General features: G+C 43.7%; 1 protein-coding gene across 1 annotated transcript; it reads left to right on the forward strand.

The window, feature by feature from the left end:
- Nucleotides 1-828: 828 nt before the first annotated feature.
- Nucleotides 829-20140, forward strand: FTSJ3 (FtsJ RNA 2'-O-methyltransferase 3). Its single transcript, XM_020785581.3, has 21 exons — nt 829-986; nt 2665-2770; nt 3376-3422; nt 4079-4158; nt 4648-4747; nt 5363-5557; nt 6850-6965; nt 7797-7901; nt 8087-8187; nt 8454-8534; nt 9905-10063; nt 10634-10769; nt 11045-11250; nt 12589-12700; nt 13244-13337; nt 14779-14929; nt 17230-17312; nt 17417-17519; nt 17710-17893; nt 18626-18720; nt 19589-20140. The coding sequence occupies exons 1-21, from the start codon at nt 920-922 to the stop codon at nt 19782-19784; spliced, it is 2517 nt and encodes an 838-aa protein (XP_020641240.3). The 5' UTR covers nt 829-919; the 3' UTR covers nt 19785-20140.
- The last annotated feature ends 1072 nt before the right edge of the window (nt 20141-21212 follow it).

Raw genomic sequence — 21212 nt, forward strand, 5'->3', positions numbered from 1 at the left:
GAATGAGTTGCCAGAGTGCATCTTTTGCAGCGAAAGCAGATTATTAGGGGCTTTTAAACAAACACATTATCTTGTCCAATCTCTGCACAGCGTTTGGCTGTGAAAGAAGATCCCGCATTTAAAAAAACAACCACATTTGCTCACAAATAGTTTATTTTTGTAATTAAAATTTTCAAACTTTCTTGTACCTTTATATATACATACACCGGCAAACTGATGCAGGGAATGAAAATGGACAGTATTTATGCTTTTTATCCGATGCATCAGTTTGCCACTGCATTTTTGCTTTTGCCCTGCATTTCCACCATTTTAACTTTCCCTTGATTCCCATGGCTTTGCTGTAAATATGACTAAACCTGGGGTCGAATTCCTTGCTTTTTTGGTTGTCTACTACAAATTCTTATATATACAGTATTCTCCAAGCTTCCGCCACTCCAGTTCCGCCTAGGGAGAACCCAGCGCCTTTTACAATTAGAAACTGGAAAGGGGAAGTGTCTCCGGTTTATTTTAACAACACCTCTGCGCAAAAGCAGATTTGTTTGCTCATCAGGGGAACACAAGCAAACGTCGACTTTCCCTTGCTGCCATCTTGATAGGGTATTTAGGCTCCTTTTAACGCAGGCAGAAAAAGAAAACCATGGAAGGATGGCCGCAGCCCGACGTGCCCTTGCCACGTTTTCTAGGGACCGACAGCAGGGAGACGAGCGACCGGCCTCCCTCCGTCTCAGGGAGGTTTTTTTTGGGGGGGGGGGCAAGAGCCTTCCTTCCACACTCAAGATGGCCGCGGACGACCGAGAGCCAAGGATGAGGAGGAAGCGGAAGGACTTAGGGGTTGGGTGAAAGGTCACGGCATGGTTTCCGCACGTGGGTAAACCCCTCCCTCGCTCGCGATCGGGTTTGCTGCCGAGTCTTCCGCAAGATGGGCAAGAAGGGCAAAGTGGGCAAAAGCCGAAAGGACAAATTCTATCACCTCGCCAAGGAGACGGGTGAGAAAATCTTGCGGGACCGCCTGTGTTTGGCAAGGAGCCACATAGTAGCCTTTCTCGAAAGGAGGAGCCGTGTCAGGCTGGCTCAGTAAAATTAAAAGGGGGGGGGGCATAAGGGAGGAGGTAATGAATTTAACGACTAACCTGTTTGCTTCATTGCGAGCGATTCAGTTATTGTGGGTCAAAATCTACATCTTGACTTAAAAACACCTGAAATCCTCATAGTATTGGCATCCCGGTGATGACGCAGCCTATGATCTGCAGTCTTAAGAAAGTTCAGATCTGAAAGGTGCTTTTGCACCTTCAAGGATACATTGTGATGCAACGATGGCTGTAACTTGTACCCTCACCTGGTCAAGCCTCTTCACGAGGCTACCTATACTGTAAATGCAAAGGGCCTGGTAGGAGATGCCTTCGGTCTGAAGAAGTGAATTTTGATCCACCAAATCTGGCGGTGAAGCTTTTTTTTTTTTTTGGTTTTAATATTTTGACTTTGCCCCCTTCCCTTTCTCCCCTTTTGATTTTGCCAAAATATTATATATTGCCCTTGTTCCCAAGTGTACAGATGCTCAGCAGAGACAAGCCCCCCCTTTCTGCAGGCAAGGTGCTCATCTTTTCACGTTGAGATTATACAGTAAAAGAGAGTCGAGACTAAGCCATGAGGTTTCATGAGACCAAGAGGTGGGGTAGTTGAGAGAAAGGGGAATTTGGAATATTGGTCTGGGACTGGAGAGACCGAAATTCAAGTCTGCTTGGCTATGAAGCTTACTGGGTGATCTTCAGCCTATTTCTGTTGTTCAGCCTTACTTCATAGTGTGATTGTAAAAATAAAGTAGGTATGAGAACCAATTACACCCTGTAGACCTTTTTGGAGGAAAATTGGGTGTAAATGAAGTGAGCTCTAGTTAGTACAGGTAATCTTTAATGCGTGCAAAGCTCTCCGTTCGTATTATTGCAACAGTTTATTGCAGGAACCCACCTAAAAAATAACATACACACTCTGAGAGACAATAACTACCTTGTACAGTTTCAGAGTAAAGAGTGTCTTGGTAAATTGTTACTATAATGCAAATGTGTTTATTTGATTGTTTGTTGTCAGCACATTTGTATTATCACCTTCATGACAGCTTACTGTCAAATAAAATGATGTGGCAAAAACAAAACCGTTACCAATAAACTGTTGTTGTTGTTGTTATTAAAAATAATGATTCTCTGTTAAAATAGTGAATAGATAGTACCAAAAGAAAAAGATAGTTCATATGTGAAAGACTGCTGGAAATAAAGCAATCTACATATTCTCTCATGTTGTCTCTCTGTATTTGATCAACTTGGAACCAAGAATAGGCATTCTCCTTGCAGCGTAAGCCTTTGCAGTTGGTGGTAATGTTTTGGGTTTCCCCCACACTTTTCACAGGTGATCTCAGCTGTATTGTGCAATCCTGGTTTGTCCTTTCCCCCTCCCTTTCGGATGCTACTACCTCTGGTATTTGGCTGCAAGGGGGGGGGTGTGATCGATGCTGCATATACTCTGAGAGGAGTATGCAGTGTATCAAATATGGGGAATTAATTTTCCCAAGTACTTTTTTAGCCTCTCTTTTCCAGTTCCTGATTACTGCTTTGGAGTTCTATAGCTCTGAGAGTACTTTATGCTGATGTTATGCCTGTACTTCTCTTCCAGGATTCCGCTCCCGTTCATCCTTCAAGCTTATTCAGCTGAACCGAAAATTTCAGTTCCTTCCTAAGTCTCGGGCACTTTTGGATCTGTGTGCTGCTCCTGGAGGATGGTTAGTGGCCACCAAGTGGTGTAGGGAAATCTGAACATTTTCTGTATAGAATTGCACCAGTTTTGATATTGACATAAAGTGAATATCTGTGTCTTTGTGTTACTGACAAGAAAGAAACTTCAAATTAGCTTCTAAGACAAATACCCTATCTAATCCAAAGAAGGGTTTTAGTTAACCTGGAAACTTGCTCATTTCTGCATTAGCAAAAATGGATTCCAGAGTGACCAACAAACTACTGGATAATATGGTTGCAAAATACCTATGGTTGCAAAATACCTTGCAAACAGAATTCAACTCAAGAAGTTAAGGCTCAAATTCCTGCTTGATCACGGAAACTCACTGGGAGGTAGCAATGTAAACTGCTCCTTGAATATCCAGTATGCATCAAAAATCACTATCAAGGTCACAATAAGTTACAAGCGATTTGGTGGCACTTGTAACTTACTGTGTTACAAGTGTTAGTTAATGCTGCTAATATTTAAAGCTTTAAAGATTTTGAATTACACAGGGTAAAAGGATCTACTTTTAGTCACATTAAAAGTCCTTCATATCTTTTGCCCACATATCCTCTGTACTGAATCTGATTTTTTGTGTTCTTTTAACAGGCTGCAGGTGGCTTCAAAATTTATGCCAATATCCAGTCTTATTATTGGTGAGTAATCTGGATGGGGAGAGGTGTTAGTGGATGATCTGGAGAAAAGAACACAGGGAGGGACACATCCGACTAGGCCAGAAGCCTTTCTAGATCCAAACAGTCTGTTTCCCATAGTTCCTGAATAGAAGACCCAGTGGAAAGCCTATTTTGGAATACTCAAACCTCTTTGCCCACATTATCTTCTTGTGGGTCTTTTAGGATAAGAAAATTGCTTGACAAAATTGCCCAGAGAGTTCATGCTGGGGGGGGGGGGAATTTAAAGCAGATATTTTCTAACTCATAGGTGTTCTCTCTTAGCTGCTGTGTTTCAGCAGTTCTCCTTCTGAACAAGCCAGAAAGCATTGGAGAGACTGCATGTGTGCACCGACACTTGTACATGTGTGTTGGCCAGATAATAGTAAAAGTAAAAGAATCTGACCTGGCAGGACTGGAAACACCCTTCCATGTGATATTAAGGAGCTGCTGCCAGTCAGAGCAGACACCACTAAACTAAACTAATGGTTTGATTCAGCAAAAGGAAAACTGTTAAGTATTAAGTTGTCCTGCAAAAGAAGAGCAAGAAGAACTTCATGATTATGGCTCAGCTTTGTTCTTACTTCCCTCCCATCTTCTGCATGGTTCTTACTCTCCTGTCCCTCTGCTTTGATCTTCAGGAGTTGATCTTGTCCCCATCAAGCCCATCCCTAATGTGGTAACACTGCAGGAAGACATCACCACCGAGAAATGTCGCCAGGTAATTGCGCTTCTTCTGATATCCTCAAAGTTTAGTTGTGGCTTTGCCACCTCTCTTCCACCTGTGCCTGCCAGTGGGGCCAGTTGTCTTATGTAATTTATTCATGCAGAGAATACACATATCTTTTTTTTAAATAACAACAAAAATGTGGGATGCTTTTTAAAATGCAAACAAGAACTAGTGTTCGACCAAATCCTTCCTAATGCTTTGCAAAAGAGACCTTTCTGAATTCTTTTGGTGAGAGGAAGAAAATGTCACAAAGAATTCTAATAGAAGAATTGCTGAAAGTGAAATAGTATTTGGCACAGTATTAATAAAGATATAAAATAGCATTCAGCAACAGAGTGCCCATTCAGACTTCTCCTGCCCCTCCTGCGGATGTTGCGCCCTCTGTAATTTGGTGACGATGCCCTTAATTTTTATCAGAGATTTTCTCTCACAGAAGAGGGTTCCTTCTGCTGAATGTGTGTTTCTCTCTTTCCCCCTAAGGCCTTGCGCAAGGAACTGAAGACATGGAAAGTGGATGTGGTGCTGAATGATGGGGCTCCCAACGTGGGAGCCAGCTGGGTCCATGATGCCTTTTCACAAGGTAGGGACCTGTCTTGGTGGTTTCCGTCAGTGGCATATGTTGATCTTGTCTTGCTTTGTGGCGCAAAACTGTGTGTATATGTACATACACATACAAAATCACACACAAGCCACATGTGCTGAGCTACGTTCTTGTAGTGGCCAGGCATACATAGTCTGACCAAAGTGGGATGCCAGAATAATACTTGCATGCAGAAAATATGCCTATGTAGCCCAGTGCCTCTATGTGTTTGCTTTACAAAGAATAGGGCACACTCTTGAGTTGTCTAACCATGCAAGATGTTTTATATTTTATTTGCTTTAGTTCCAAGTCCGTTTCTTCATTGGTAGCTGTGGGGTGTGGTGAGGCTGCATAGGTATGCTTCATAGAAACATTAATTGGTTCAAAATACAGTTAGTTTTAAATACATTTGCCTTGTATATTTCCCTTTCAACATACCTACCATGTAATCTTTTCAACAGCCTTATGGGATAGGTGAATATTCTTCTCACAGTGTAGATGGTGGTGCCAGCAGGTGTACAGAGGTGTTGCTGGCTTACAGGGGAAAATGCAACCACAGCCCTGGGCAGCTTGCCATGGTTGTTCACTCCCTGTTTCTCCTCTCTGCTCCACCAGCCAACCTGACCCTGTCGGCCCTCAAGCTGGCATGTGACTTCTTGTCCAAGGGCGGCTGGTTCATCACCAAGGTCTTCCGGTCCCGGGACTACCAGCCCCTCCTCTGGATCTTCCAGCAGCTCTTCCGCAAGGTGCAAGCCACCAAACCGCAGGCCTCGCGGAATGAGTCGGCCGAAATCTTCGTGGTCTGCCAGGGTGAGTCCAGGAGCCAGCGGGCACAAACCAGCTGCAGAATGAGTTACCCAATGGGATGACAGTTGCGCCAAACCCCGACATTTCCAAGCACTGGAGTTAAGAAATGTGGGAAGCAGAAAAGGGATGTTTTTGCACTAAGCAGAGGGACTGACAGCAAAGTTCAGGTCGTGATTTGGGGTGGGTTGGGGGTCTCTTAAATTGCTTGTACCCACAACAGCCCAGAGGTTGTACATAAGTGTTGCCTTCTGCCGAGACCAAAAATGATGAAAAAGAAATTAAAAATTGAGTTATTTGTCCAAGTCAATCTGACTTCCAAAGGGAAAGAATATAACAAGGACTTTTTGCTCCAGTTGGATTTTTCCCAAACTGCAAGCTTTTAGTGTATTGTGATTCATTTCTCATTTCTAACTTATTCATTGGTCCTGCCTCTTGGCTTGTCCTTCAGGCTTGACTTTTTTGGTTGTAGTGCAGCATTACAATTTCAGCAACAAAATAGTGACAGGCTAACATCAAGACTGGAATCTTCCTGTGAATCTGAATTTTCCACAATTGTGATGGACCTTATTCAGCTACACTAGGAATCCTGCAACTTTATTGGGAAGAAAAAAAAAACACCTAAAAGAGTATTTTTCATAGGAACATTTTAATGTTACTAATTTCACATTCCTGTCCCATTTGTTCTATTTCTAAAATTCAGAATAGCATGTGTGGTATCCCTTTCGACCTGCAGATCTAGTCTGCTGCTGTTTAGCACTAATAAAAAAAACAGCATCATTGTTATGTTTGAGTTTTAATTAACTGGCATTCCTATGTCTGCATATTTAGAAGTATGTCCCACTGAGCCCAGTGCAACTTACTCTCAGGTCTATAGGATTGCAATCCGTTATCTCATTTGTTCCATTTTCCAGTGATCAAAGGATTTGGACCTTTTTTTTTACTATTGCTTGATTTTTCCCTCCCCATGTTTCTTTGTGTACATGTCTGCTCTTCGTAAGCAAAATAAAAAAAACAAAACTAGAGACAGACCTTTAAAAAAAGACAGTGTTTGTCAAGATCTCCTGGGTTATAAATTGAAGGTGTTAAACTTTAGAGATGAATCACCATAATTATTTCTTTACTGGTAACTCTACAAACTCATAACTTGTATCCTCTGGGTCTCTGAAGGTGCATCCTGCAGCCACTGTCAGAATGGTCCAAGAATCATATATGTTTACTGCCTTAACTTCCAGAAAGGGGGGGGCATATTGACTTTGTCATTAATATTCTTTTTCTTCACTTTTGTCCCACTCCAGGCTATTTGGCCCCAGATAAAATTGACAGCAAGTTCTTTGACCCCAAGTTTGCCTTCAAGGAAGTGGAGGTGCAAGCCAAGTCTGTAACTCAACTGGTGACCCAGAAGAAGCCAAAGGTCAGTGAGAAGAGCATTGTTAAGAAAATAACATTTATGGGTTTTTCACATGTCTGTCTGAACTACTGATAGAATTGAGATCTCTGAAGGAGCTACACATTGACCTTTTCTGAACAGATTGGTTGGGAACAGCCATGGGGGGAGGTGATTTATTTTGAGTGGGGAAGGATATATAAATGGAATGCAGTATTTGTGAGTAATGTCCATCGCCTTGTAGGTTTCTCCAGTGGATGCTAGAAACAGGTTTCCAATATTTTGCCTCTTTGGAGAAGATGTTGGGAGAAAAATGTGACAAGACACTCTTGTTATCTGGAAAGTCAGAGCGGGGTGGCAGTGGCTGAAATCCTTTTGCTCATTCATTCATTCATTCATTCATTCATTCATTCATTCATTCATTCATTCATTCATTCATTCATTCATTTATTAGATTTCTACCCCACCCCACCCCAGAGAGCATCTACTCGGGGCGGCTTACAAATATCATAAAATATCATAAAAAACATAAAGGCATCATAAATTAAACAATTGAATCAATAAGATGGAATATTCAAGATGGGAATAATAGAAAACAAAAAGATAGAATAGTAAATCAAACTAGAGTAGGCCAATTGAATCAGTGGAGATTTGGGGAATCATCTTTCTCCATCAGTTCAGTTAATTCAGTAGTCCTGCTGTAGTTGCAACTTACTGTGCTAAAAAAACAGGATTTCAGTCAATATGTTTGGCTCCTGAGCGGAGGAGGTGCAAGTGGAAAGACATAGCTTTCACTCAAGTTTGCATTTCGTGGATTTGTCTCCCTCTCTTCATATTGTCTCTCCTCCCTTCAAACAGGCAGAAGGATATGAAGATGGTGCCACAGTTCTTTACAACCGCTGCATGCTGACAGACTTTCTGAAGGCCTCCAACCCTGTTGACTTCCTAGCCAATGCCAGTGAGGTGAGGAGTACATGCGGGTGATGAAAGTTTCCACCCTGTGGTGGTGCAGAGGCTGAATGTTAGAGGTGGGTGGCTCATTAAAATGGTAACAGACAAAGGTAGCTATCTAGGGCGAAGCCAGATGGATGGTTAAACTGGTCAAAGAAGTCCAGCTGCAGTTTGATGCCTCTCCCTTGCCTTTCTAGATTGTCCTTGACAGTGAAGAGCTGGAGCGCCATACTGCTACCACCAACGAAGTGCGCCACTGTTGTCGGGACATCCGTGTTTTGGGTCGTAAAGAGCTGCGGTATATTGACAGCTTCAAATTGCAGGATTGGGGAATAGAGAACTAGCAAAGAATAAGGTTCTTCATATATCAGCCACTGGAAAAAAGGCTGATAGTGATGATAACAACTACAATCGCAACAACTTAGAATAATAATGGTGTGCTAGATTACACTGTCAACTTGGTGGTGGTTTTCTTCATCCCACTCTTAAAATTGCATCAAGTAAGGATTTATTCTATAATGATCGATAGTCGTAGGGTCTCATGGTTATCTTTTCCTTACTCAGGGTGCTGCTGAATTGGAGGACAAAACTGAGGCGGTTCCTGGTCAAGAAGCTGAAGGAGCAGGCCAAGGAAATAGATATCAAGTAAGAGAGCTGGGGTGTATCCTTAGTGCTGCACTGGTAGGACAACCAGCATAGACTGGGGAATGAAGACTGACCTTGTTACTTAAATGCAGTAACCGGACAACCATGAATACAAGCAGCTCTCCTTTATTAAAAAGCACTTTTGCAAAAGCGGGTGTCCTAACTAGGTAGGCACACACATCAATACAGGTAGCATGATATTTATCCCCTGTTCCCAGCCGCATGGTCCCTCCCTTGTTTCCCCATTGGTTAGGTACTCCAAGGTGTACAGCCTGTCCGGTGCGCCTAAATCGATTACAGGAAGTCCCGCCTTTGTTTACATTGCCAACTGCCCTCTTTACCTAGACCCCCAGACTCTTATTTATTTCTATCCTTATTTTTAAGAGCCAATTAAAGACTTGGCACTTTAGGCAGGCCTTCCCTCCTGTCAATACTTGACTTTTACTTTCTACTTCATCTTTTGTTTCATATTTTCCATCTTGATTAATATTAATATTGTCAATGTAAATCGTTGTTCTAATAGTTTTTATGAATAATTTTATTGTTAGCCACCCTGAGTAGACATATGTCTAGAAGGGTGGGATAAAAAATCAAATAAATAAATATCCTTATTTGATATATGTTCCCTTTTCCTAACCTCCCTGCAGTCATTCTAACTGACCCATTAAGTTCCTTCTTACCTAGGCCTACTCGCTCAATCTTCTTGTCAGTACAATGGAGTACCTCCCTTATTTGCACTTTCCTCTTATAATTTCTCATGACTTCTCTAAATTCCTTGTGTTGGCTAAATAATTAACAAAGAGTATGTACTGATTATTTTACCATGACCATTTACTCAAATCATCCTGTCCTTACAGGGATTTGCAAAAGCAGCACCGATTCCTCTGTTTCTCTCAACCTGGTGTTGCATCACTTGGCAACAGCCGTTTCCTCATAGTGTAGCAGAGGAAGAGATGGGAAGCAGAGCTTCTCCGTCATATCTGCTAAAAATCCAAAGAAACAAAACAAAATAAAAAGACAAAAACACGTGGCAGCTTAAAAACTAATAGATTTTAATATGAGCGTTTGTGGACACATCCACTTTGTCAGACATATGCACTGGGCTCTTTTGTTCCTCAGCTGGTTGATGGAAGAGCTGCAATGTATGTTTAAGATTTGTTGCCGCATTTGCGTGTTCTCTTCTCTCCTCCTGCTCTTTTCCTTTTCTTTGAGCAGTAAGACTTGAGTGCAAGAACTGTCTTGTTTCCATTGTTCTGCTGTAAACTGTTTTGTCACCCTTTTGGTTTGTAAAATACAATTGAAAATTCTGTAAATAAGCCAGAAATGCAGGTCCAAAAAGAAAAGCTCTCTTTCTCTTTCCTCGTTGCCAGCTTGAGTTCTGGAGAAGAAGGGGAAGGAGAGGAAGAGACACAGCCCAAACAGGCAGATGCAGAAGCCCAAGGCGGAGAGGAAAACGAAGAAAAAGAAGAGGAAGAGCTGGAGCTAAAACTTGCTGAGCTCAAAGCTCAGGAGATGGCAGAATTAAAGAGGTGAGCAGGGCCGGGGGGGGGAGATCTAAGAAGTGCTTGGGGCTCATTAACTGCTATCTCAGTTCTGTCTGTGGCATTCAAACACTAGGACAAAGCACCAGATTTTGTGCTACTACATCTGGGGAAGTTTGGGCCATGTTTTTAGTGCTGAAATTTAAATCAGTCCAGACACCCTGGCCTGACACAGTGCTCTTAAACTCATATTCTGCAGTCTGGAGACCTTCTGGTGTCCTTTGAGTCCAGAGGCGTCCCCTCCTAGATATGTCTGTAGAGCAGGGATGGGGCCTTTCGTGCTCTAGATATCGATGAACTCTCATCAGTCTTGCACAGCATGGTTGGTGCTAAAGGATTCGAGACGTTTTAGGCCTAAACACCTGGAAGGCCAGAGGTTCCTCACCCCTGTGCTGGAGGAAGCACAAAACTGGCTTCTTGAAAGTGGATGATATCTAATGCTTTCTCTTATATTTCTTGGAGAGCAGTGAAAAGATCCGCCAGTTCCCTTCCTCGGCTCAGCCATTTTCCGTGCAACTGCCATAACACTAACTTTTACTTTGTCCTTGTAACTGCCAGGAAGAAACGCAAAATCCTGCGTGAGCGGCGGCGACAGCGAGAACGCGTGGAGCTCAAGATGGATCTTCCTGGTGTTTCTGTAGCTGATGATGGGGACACAGGGATGTTCTCCCTCCGGGCCATTGGCAAAAGCCAGGTAAGAAGGAAAGACCATGGCAGACACTTCCGTCGTGTGTCACTTTAAATCAGCTTTACCTTAGCTTGGAATCCGTTACCATTCTTATCATCTCCAAGCAATGTGCCCTGCTGGTCAGGGATGATGGGAGTTATAGTCCAGCATCATTGAAGGGCATTACTAGAGAAATTGTGTCCTAAATTAGGGCAGCAGCTTTTAGGAGGAAGGACAAGCGGTTTGAGACGTTGCGGTTATGCCTTCCTGTGAGACACCCACACGCTTCTTCTGTCTTCCAGCTGCTGCATGAGGTGGCTCAGGGTGACATGGCGGCAGCCGATTCCTTTGTGGCAACCACGGCAGATGGGGACCATGATCTTTCACTCTCAGAAGGTGGAGAGTCTGACAATGATGATGTGTCTTTGGCCAGCGAGTTGGATGATGATGAGATGGCAGAGGTAGAGCAGCGCTCTAGCCAGATGAAGCAGGCCCGTGTCCCAAAGAGGTATGTGAGTGTCCTCGGCAATGAGGCTGTATTGGAAGGCAGTTGATCTACCTCTGTGAGCAGCATCAGCGACTGGAATCCAGTCACAAGTAGAGTAGGTCCATTGGGTCAGTGGAACCTGCGGCGGAGTTGCCTCATCAAATCCCCCACTGATCCAGGGAACCTATTCTATGTGTTACTTTCTGCTAGATTTCAGCCAATGTAAGGGTGGAAAAGCCATGACTCCATGACTCCCCTTTTGAAAAAGAGAAGTCCACGTGTGGAGGAACTGAAAACTTAGGTGCAGAAACTTCTCGGGGGCAGGCATTCACTTCAGACAGTGCTGTGTATCTGCTTCCTGCCCCCGATAATATTCCTAGAAAAACTGTTCCTACCAGAAGCCCCCATTTTTCTTCCGAGCTACTCTGTCATTGTGGAGATATAGGAAGCTATGGAAGCTGGAACAGTGGGTCCACCTAGCTCTCTAATTTCCATGTAAAGGGTGGGTAACTTGGACTGCCATTCCTGTTATCCCTCACCCTGGCTGTGCCCAAAGGGTTTTCTCAGCAGATAATAAGAAGGTCTCTGTCTTGTGGCTTAACATCTGAAAGGTGAGATATGACATAAGTGGGATGCAAGGGAGGAGTATCGCCAGTCCTGATCTGTCAAGAGGAAAGTGTGTGATGAAGTTACCCCTGCATGTCCTGCTGCTTCTCCCTCTGTAGCCAGAGCAATGGCAGTTGGACTCTGGAGGGAAGGGGCATAATGGAGAAGTGCCTGTATTGGCTAGGGATGATGGGAGTTGTAGTTTAATAGGAGCCGGAGGACCACCTATCACTCACTTCTGCGGTACCCATGCTGTTAAGGTGGAGATCTACTGAACTCATACTTGCGCATCTGTATATTGAAGTTTGTCCAGATCAATCTTTCAAAGCAAAGATAGGCAACTTGTGGCTCTCTGGGTGTCTTTTGGACTCTACTTCCCAGCATCCCTTGCCATTAGCTATGCTACTGATGGTGGCAGTTGTGCACAACAACATCTGGAAGGCTGCATGTTTGTCTGCCCTTTTTCTACAGCCACTGGCAGCCATTCAGAAAGGTTTCAAGATCCTTTGCGCACAAAGCATGGACTCTGCCACTGAATTTTAAGCACAAGGACAGTACACCTTTTCCTTTACTTCAATATGCTGCTTAGGTAGAATGTCATTATTCTTACCACCACCAACAGTCCCTTCCTCTTAGCAGCAATGAGTCAACACATCAAATCTCCTGGCTCCTAATAGGTGCCCATTGGAGTGGGGTGGGTGAACCTGTTCCAGTGTTGCTGGCTTGATGGGAGTTCTAATGTATGTGCTATAGGTCAGCTGGTGAAGAGGAGGAGGAGGATCCCGAGGGAGAGAATCCTCTTCTGGTCTCCCTGGAGGGCAAGGAGGAGCGGGAGCAGCATCAGACCAACTTGTGGTTTGGCAAGGTAAGCGCTTCTCATGGGAGTGATTTATTCCCTCTGCCATGCCCAAGTGTTGGTATAAGTCCTGTACTACCCACCCTCGGTCCAAAGCTAGGAAATGCATGGCCCACTTGTGGCACTCCTGCCCATTTTACTGGTCCACATGGTCCAAAAGGGGGACTTTATAAGACATATGCCCTGCATTTTGTTTTGCTCCAGGTGCCCCCTTCCAAACGTGTTTTGCAAAACTGGTTGTGAACTTGGAACCACTTCCAGTTTTGCTTGGTGGGGCTGGTGCAGCCCACAGCATGTCGCGGGGGCGGGGGGGAGTAGCTCCAATATACCACCACTTACCCAGATGTATCTAAATGGTGGGTGGACGTGCCATCAGCCTTGATTTGCCATTCTAGTGTCATAACATAGGATTGGCTTGCCAGGGGTTTTCTGCTGTCAGGATTGATGCCCTGTGGCTCAGAATCAATTGGGAACTCTGGAAATGGTGTTACAAATGGCCAGTGGGTACCTCTACCTGTGCCCTGACCAGGTTTTGTGTATCCTACTGCCCAGGAAGCTTTTGCTGGAATTGACGATGATGCTGACGAAGCTCTGGAGATTGGGCAGGCACAGACCTTGTCCCAGAGACTGGCACAACCTCCAACAGGTAAATCCTGTTTCTCTCCTGCTGACCAGGCCTGGAAAAGGATGAAGATATGCAGCCAGCAGTTACATTTGGGTGGAACTAGACATCACAAAGGGGTGCACGCCTTCTGCTAAAACCACCACCACCTGCAGCTTCTCTTTTTTATTTATTTATTTATTTAATTTATTTAATTTATTTATTTATTTAATTTATACCCCGCCTATCTGGCCCACTGGACCACTCTAGGCGGCTTCCAAATATAAAATCAAATAATAAAACATAGACAAATACATAATAATCAAACAAGAACAGCAGTAAAGATAAAAAGGAAAAGTAAGAAAAAAATCAAGAGTTGGCTGGAGGGAAGTGCTGAATAAACAGCCATGTTTTTAATTGTGTTTTAAAGGCCTACATACATACAATTGAGATGTTGTTGCATTTTAGTAGCAATCACTTATGTTGGAATAGGCAAAGTTGAAATGCAGCAGGAAAATCTGAATGACAAAGACACTGTGTCACACTTTTTAACTTACCAGATTTTACCAAGGGCAGGGGGATAATGATGTGAGACTGTTTTTAGCAGGTGCTGCACGTTTTTTGGGATGTCTGTTTCTGCCCACTATCTCAGCATCTCATTGCGCTGTTGCTCCAAATACATTGTAGATTCACTGCCGGTTTTGTATTGGGGTGACCGGTTGTGGGTTTGGGTTTCGGGGACAGTGTTGCCCAGGGAATTCTGGGAGCTGTAGTCCAAAAGCTCAGATCTCTATACCTCTATTTAAAACACCATAATCACGAGCTTCATAGGCATTAAACATTGATAGCAGTAGTAAATTTACTGGGTGATAAATGCCAGGACACCACCTGCCCACTGCTGTATATACATTCCAGAGAGAGCAACACTGTCGGCTTTGTTGGAGGGAGGGTCATAGAAACAGTTTTACTGCTCATTCTAAGGGTTGATGTTGCCTCCTTTTGAGGGGGTGTCATCCAAAAGCCTTCTGGTACCAGTCACCCCCTTAGGCAGGGATACTGTTGCGACCGGGAAGAAGCAAATACGTGGCAGGATCTGCAATCAAGTGCAGTTGATTCATTTGAAGTACTATTTTTATGTGGCGGAGGGAGCAACATCTTAAAATTTGTCCAAACAGCTCGGGCAGATCTTTTGCTGGACTGTCTCATATCTGTGAGCCAGGCGATAGTGCCTTCTCTTCTCCCAGTAATCATAGTTAACTATTGTTACTGAGAGAGGAGAGTGAAATGAATGCCCTGACCCTGTATATGCCATACTTCAGGTTTTGCAGGAGTTAGAGAGAGAATATGAGAAAGAATCTGGAAGTTAAATGAACTTTTTTCTTCCGCTTTCATTCAAGTCTTGTATCAGTGAGTTCTGGGTGACTTTCAGTAAGGGAGAGTGTGGAAAGACTCCTTCCATTTTTATTCATGATCTTCTCCCACTCAGTTTCTAGAAAAGCAAAGAAGAAAAAGAAGCTGCCACAGCATGAGGCTTCACCAGAGTTGGGTTCCAAGGAAAGGCTGGAATCTGAACAACCCGAAGGCCAAGCTGAAGAGACAGGTTCTGACACAGAGGACAGCGACAGCGACGAAGAGAGGTGAAGCATTCGAACCATGAGGTCACTGCCAAGGGTCTTTGCCTTGCAGAATATCCTTGTTGTTGCCGGTGGGGAGGTGTGTGGAAGGTTCGGCTCTGCATATTGGCTGCCTGTTTCCCAAGCTTATCCCTGTTCGTCTTGAGACATGGGGGATGTTCTAAACTTGTACATTTGTAGCCTCAGATGGACTCTGAGAAAAAAAATCTTTGAAAAACAGAAAACATTGAGATATCCGTCTCTCCTCCTGGAAGTGTAATAATGTCATTTCCCAACATTCAGTTATTCTTTAGAGTGGAGCAGGGCAGATATGGCTATACTATGCTGAAGTAAACCACACTTAGAGTAGGCCCATTTAAATCAATTGACTGTACAGAGGAGTTGAGTCCTTAAATCCCCACTGATTCAATGGCCCTACTCTTGTGCAATTTATTGTGCCAAGCAACAGGATTTGGGCCAGTGTCTCATCTGGCTTGCCTGAAGCCATGAAGTGTGTGACCTGTAAACATTCTTCCTGTCTCCTTGTGAGGCAGGAAGTGTAGCTATCAATTTGGTGCAATCCATCTCAGCAATCATCCTAAGTTTCCTCCTTCTGTATTATTACATAGCACTAAGTATAAGAAGTTGATACTGAGCCAGTCGTAATTAAAGGATGCTCGGCATCTAAGACTGCATTACAGAGGAAAGAGGATTTTTCTTTTTCCCTCCAGAGGTGGTCACTAGCTCTAGCTCCTACATTTTTGTCGGCTTCCTCTCTTTCAAGTTGTTGCTCTGCAATTTCAGCCGCTCTGGATACCATCTTTCCTATCTTTCTGCTGTTCAGTGGTCTCATCTGCTTTTGCTGCAGCTCTTCCAAGTTGCTGCCTTTTAGGACCCCATCCTTCAATAGGGGCCATAGCTTTTCATGTGCTGGCTCAATAGTTTGATGAGATAGGTATCAGGTTACGGTGCCAGAGGTTGAGAGTTCAGTTCCTCAGTGTGTCTCCTGGGAGTAGAGCCTCCCTGTGTAGTCTCAGGTAAGCTGCACAGTCCCAGGTTACTCCCAGAAGAAGAGAATGATAATGCACCTCTGTGTGTTCTTTACCTAGAAAACCCTGAAAGGAATCATCATAAGTCAGAATTGACTTTGCAGCACATTGTAGTAGTAGTAGTAGTAGTAGTAGTAGTAGTAGTAGTAGTAGTAGTAGTAGTAGTAGTAGTAGTAGTAGTAGTAGTAGTCATTCATAAATAATAGCTCTGTTGTGGTTGAGAGGTCCTGTCACCTGGGGAATGCAGGTAGTGTTGTCGACTACAAACAGGTTAAAGTTCATTTCCACAAGGGGACCATTAGTGAGACTGTTACCATGCTGGATCTTTAGCATTTTCATTATGTTTTCTTTTCCCTTCTGTGTTTCATTAAATGCTTGTGTGTTGAGTAGCAGTTTCCTCTTTCCTCTGTTGGGGCCTTTTTTAAAAAATAGATCAGCTAAAGGTGGTCTTATCCAGGGTCTTTGGATATCCATGTCATGCGTTTGGGTTTCACAATCTTAGAGCTATGGAAGAGATAAAAATGTGAATATGTTCTCTTTCATTAAACTATTCACCTGTTTATGCACTTCCTCTTATCAGTGAGTCGAAAGGACTGTTGGCTTGTGTGTTTCAGATGCTGTCATTAGCTAGGGCAACACTCCCTTTAAACATAAAACTATTGCTTAAAGGAATAGAAGTATGTAATAATATATTGCCAAAGCAAATATCTGCAAAACCCTTGCCCCAGTTTCAAAGAAGGTCATGACATTTGCCCTAGATGTTTAGATATGGGTTTTGTTGGCCTTCCAAGAACACAACCCCAGAATGCTAGGAACTCTTTTTCAAGTGCCCCCGTGTTGTGTAGGTGTTCACCTGGGCATCACATCTAATGTGGCATTTCAGGGACCTGGTGGTGCTGCATGTTAAACCACAGAAGCCTCTGTGCTGCAAGGTCGGAAGACAAGCAGTTGTAAGATCGAATCCACGCAACAGAGTGAGCTCCCATCGCTTGTCCCAGTTCCTGCCAACCTAGCAGTTCGAAAGCATGCAAATGCAAGTAGATAAATTTCCTTCCCCCATGGTGGGAACGAAACAGCATTCCATGTCTAGCTGCGCTGGCCACGTGACCATGTAAACTGTTTTTGGACAACGCTGGCTGTATGGCTTGGAAACAGGAATGAGCACCGCGCCCTAGAGTTGGATACGACTGGACATTTGTCAAGGGGAACCTTTACCTGTACTAAGGATGTAGAAGAAGTGAGGGTCACAACTCTTCTCTCTTTCTCTGATTTTAGGGAGCAGCCAGGGCCACGTGCAGGAGCAAAGCGACCTAGAGGGGAACCAGGGCATATTGAGGTGATCCCCATTGAAGACCCAGGTAAGAAGAAATAAGTACATCTCACTGCATTGGCTTCTTTACTGAGCATTGCCATGAGGTCACTCTTGCCTGCAAGATGGGCTGAAACTTGTGTGTCTTCCTAGTGAAACGAGCTCGGGTTCTGGACCCTGAGGGACTGGCATTAGGAGCGGTCATTGCAACCTCCCGAAAAGCCAAGAGAGACTTAATTGATAATTCTTTCAACAGGTAATGGAGAGGGGTATTGTTGATGGGGATCAGGGAGGTTTGCTGTGAGTGAGAATTGGCTCCCAGCAGGGGCAGAACATTGTACAAAACAAGGTATTAATAAATGCCTTGGAGAACAGCAATAGTACCAGACATCTTGGGAAACATTGCTGTAGCTGACCTGCCTACTACTCTTTACCTTGCATTCTAGGTTCGCATTTAATGAGGAAGATGGGGAGTTACCTGAATGGTTTGTCCATGATGAGCACCAACATCGGCGCAAGCCACTGCCTCTGGACCGGCAGACAGTAGAAGAGTACCGCCAACGCTGGCGGGAGATTAATGCCCGGCCTATCAAGAAAGTGGCAGAGGCCAAGGCTCGCAAGAAGCGCAGGGTAGGCAAGATAGTGGCCATCCTTGCGTTTGGACACGTGCACACAAAGGTGCTGCCCAAAACCATTGAAGATTGTCTCTGTGTCCACTGTACATGGTGGCAACACTGTAGGGATCTTTCCCATCACCTGCTCCTGTATCTTGCAAACGAGAGATAAAAGGGGTTAAACTTGGACAGAGAGGATTGAACTTAGAAAAGTTGCTCTTTTGGACTACCCTTCCAAGGATTACCTAGCCATCATGGCTGTTGGGCATGGTATCTGGACAGTATTGCATGGGGCCAAGCAGTGTGGTTTTGGGTACACAGAGATTTGTTTCCCAGTCAATCAATATTGTGCTGCTATTCATCTCCAGGCCTGAAAAAGGTAGGTCTTGGTCTTACCAGGGCTCCTGTTATTGTTGGTGTGATTATGGTTCCTGATGGTAGCAGCTCGGTCTGTCCCCTCTCCTGGCATGGTGACTCCACTTGGTGGCCAAGGAGGGTGTTGAGGCATGCCAGGAGGTTAATCAGCTGTTTATGGTTTTTGGTTCCATTTTTGGGAGCATAAGAGTTAGATATGGATTTTGAACTACATGAGAGTCCAGCACCCCTAACCCCAGTGTTGCTGAAGGGAGAAATGTATTGGTAACTTTTATCCAAAAAAGTGTAATTTCTCAGTTTTATGGCAGAGATGCACACACAGACCTGCCCTGAGAGCTTTTCCTTAATGTTGACTGCTTGTCCCTTCCCTTAGATGTTGAAGAAAGTAGAGCAGATGAAGAAGAAAGCAGAGTCTGTGGTGAACACAGTAGACATCTCAGAACGTGAGAAAGCTGCCCAGTTGCGCAGGTAGGTCTTCAGCTTCCAGGGAACTCTTTTGTAAGCAGAAGTCCTAAATGAATCCAGAACGGTTCTAAAAAGCCCCATGTTTCCTCTTGGAGTTTGTAAGTAGGTACTAAAAGGAAAGACTCTTCTATATGATCTAAGGTTCTTTATGATTTCTTAAGACCTTTTGTGGTCCTCTTTGTGGTTTTATAGTGAGTCATAGCTTAAGCTTTTCCTTTTATAAAGATGAGAGCACAGAGAGTGATAAAATATTTATTAGGAGTGTTTTTATAATATGTTCAACACAATTCATAAAGACTGTAAGTAAAATAAATAAAACAGCAATGAGCAGAACAAAAACATTTATAGGAAAACCATAAGAAAACTAAAAGCAACAGGAAAGGCCTAATTCTAAACATGTATGTTAATCCCCGTGCAAAAAAAAAAAAAGGAAATTTGTTTGTACAGTTAGAAAATAATATGAAAGCCATCTTCAGCTCTTTGGCAATAGCTGTCAAATAGATGGTACAGAAAATTTGTTTCCTGATTTGCTCTGGGAGCTTTTTCAGTAGCTTGGCAGATAAGGGTGTTCTTATTTCAAAGGGGAAAAAAACCTTACTTGCCTTCATGAATTTGCACTTTTCCTTTTGTGATGTTAACTGACTTTGTCATAGGCACCCCTTCCAGAGGGGTGGGGCCTGAGCTGGTAGAGTCAAAGGCATGGCTTGCGCAGAATTAAAATCATAATTAGAGTGACCCGAAATCAATTGATCAGGCAGGGAAGGAAGGCTGGGCTTAGTGGTGTTGGTGGATTCCTGCGTAGGTAGAGGAGGTTAAGTTGGGCATGAGGTTCTGATGAGAAGAGTGTCACTTATAACTTTTCCTCCAACAGCATCTACAAGAAGGCAGGGTTAGGAAAAGAGAAGCGGCAAGTGACCTACGTTGTGGCCAAGAAGGGTGGAGGCCAGAAAGTTCGACGGCCTGCTGGAGTCAAGGGCCAGTTCAAGGTGGTGGACAGCCGCTTGAAGAAGGATATGAGAGCCCAGAAACGCAAGGAGCAGAAGCCTAAACGCCGACGACATAAATAAACTCTTTTCATGGTGGGCCACTCTCATGAGTAGGTCTCCCTCAAAAACATCAGGTTCTTTGAAGGACACACTGGAACATGTAACCATGCCTGCAGGCTTACCAAACAGCAATTGATGGGGTAGCCCTTGCCCTACGGACTGCTTTTGTGGTGTAGCTGCCAATATACCAGACTTTCTCCACCTGCAACATACATGGTGTCTGGTGCTTTAACAACAAAAGCTCAGACACTGGTGGTGCAGCCTGCAAGGGCATTGTCATTTTTTTCTACTGTCCTTCTCACCTTGTGTCCATGGAGATGGCCTTTGTGAATGCCTTTCTTGCACATTTGTGTTTAATAAATACTTGTTTTCTTAAATCCTTTTTCCAGGCTGACTTTATTCCCTGCCCTCCCCAGCCCACCCCAAGAAATAAAGTGGAACTCCTGTCCTTGAGGGTCTTTGCTACTTTGGTACTCAAAGTCAGGGAACCATGCTATAATGCCTAGCAGGCACCCTATAGAGCAGAGATGAGCAAAGTCCCAACTATAGGCTGTAAGTGCTCCCCTCAGCCATTCTAGAGGACCCCCCCTTAAAAAAAGGAGTTCTACAAAGTTTTTTCTTAGCACAAAAGTGCTTATTTCTTCTCCTGTAAGTTTCCATGTGTAGTGATTTTTTTTCTTCACTTTATGGTGGTTGGGCGAAATCCTCAAGTTTTCACACACACACCCCAGCCAAAAAAAATCAAAAGAGGAAATGCCTAAATAAGCATTCCCTTCCCCTCCCACACACTAAAAATTATCATTTTGAAGCTTGGTGCACCTTATGGCAGGGTCTAGGGATGGGTATTGGCCCCCAAACCTATCAAACACCCCCACCCCCATGAAATAAGAATCCCTAATTAATATCTAAATAAATACCACATTCTTACTTTCAGAAATAAGGATATGTTTACACTTTGTGCAACTTACAGAAAACATGATCAATAAATACCTTTATTATCCCAGTCTTGCACCAGGGCTGAGTTCTTCTGAGGATGGTGAATATCATCCCAAGACAGATATATGAGGGGAAATCAGGAAAAGTAAGATTTCTTCATATCTTTAATGCTGTGTTTCCTATCCCTCCCACACATTTATTCAGGTTTTTTTTTTAGTTTTTTTTTAGTTTGCTTTTTAAGAAGAAAGGTAACCAAGAAACAAAAACCCCTAATATAATGGGGGCTGGAGCAATTTTTGTCTCACTTAACCATACCTGATTTTGTGGGATGATGGGGTTGTAGTCTAATAGGTCTGAAGGAGACCAGCTTGAAAATTGTGACATACATTCCCTTCTCTACAATAGATAGATATGTTATTTTCTATAAATAGTTTCATAGTGAGAAAATTGTTCGCAAAGTTACATAAACTCTGCAGTGGTAAGATGATGATGATAACCAACCTCTTTTCAGTT

Source organism: Pogona vitticeps, chromosome 6 (assembly GCF_051106095.1).
Source record: "Pogona vitticeps strain Pit_001003342236 chromosome 6, PviZW2.1, whole genome shotgun sequence".
Classification (NCBI taxonomy): domain Eukaryota; kingdom Metazoa; phylum Chordata; class Lepidosauria; order Squamata; family Agamidae; genus Pogona; species Pogona vitticeps.

Excerpts from the sequence above, each read along its gene's own strand:
- FTSJ3 (XM_020785581.3), top strand. The coding sequence starts at position 920 with ATGGGCAAGAAGGGCAAAGTGGGCAAAAGCCGAAAGGACAAATTCTAT. Across the intron at positions 3,423-4,078 it reads AATATCCAGTCTTATTATTG|GAGTTGATCTTGTCCCCATC; the intron begins GTGAGTAATCTG and ends TTTGATCTTCAG. Across the intron at positions 14,930-17,229 it reads AGCGACAGCGACGAAGAGAG|GGAGCAGCCAGGGCCACGTG; the intron begins GTGAAGCATTCG and ends CTCTGATTTTAG.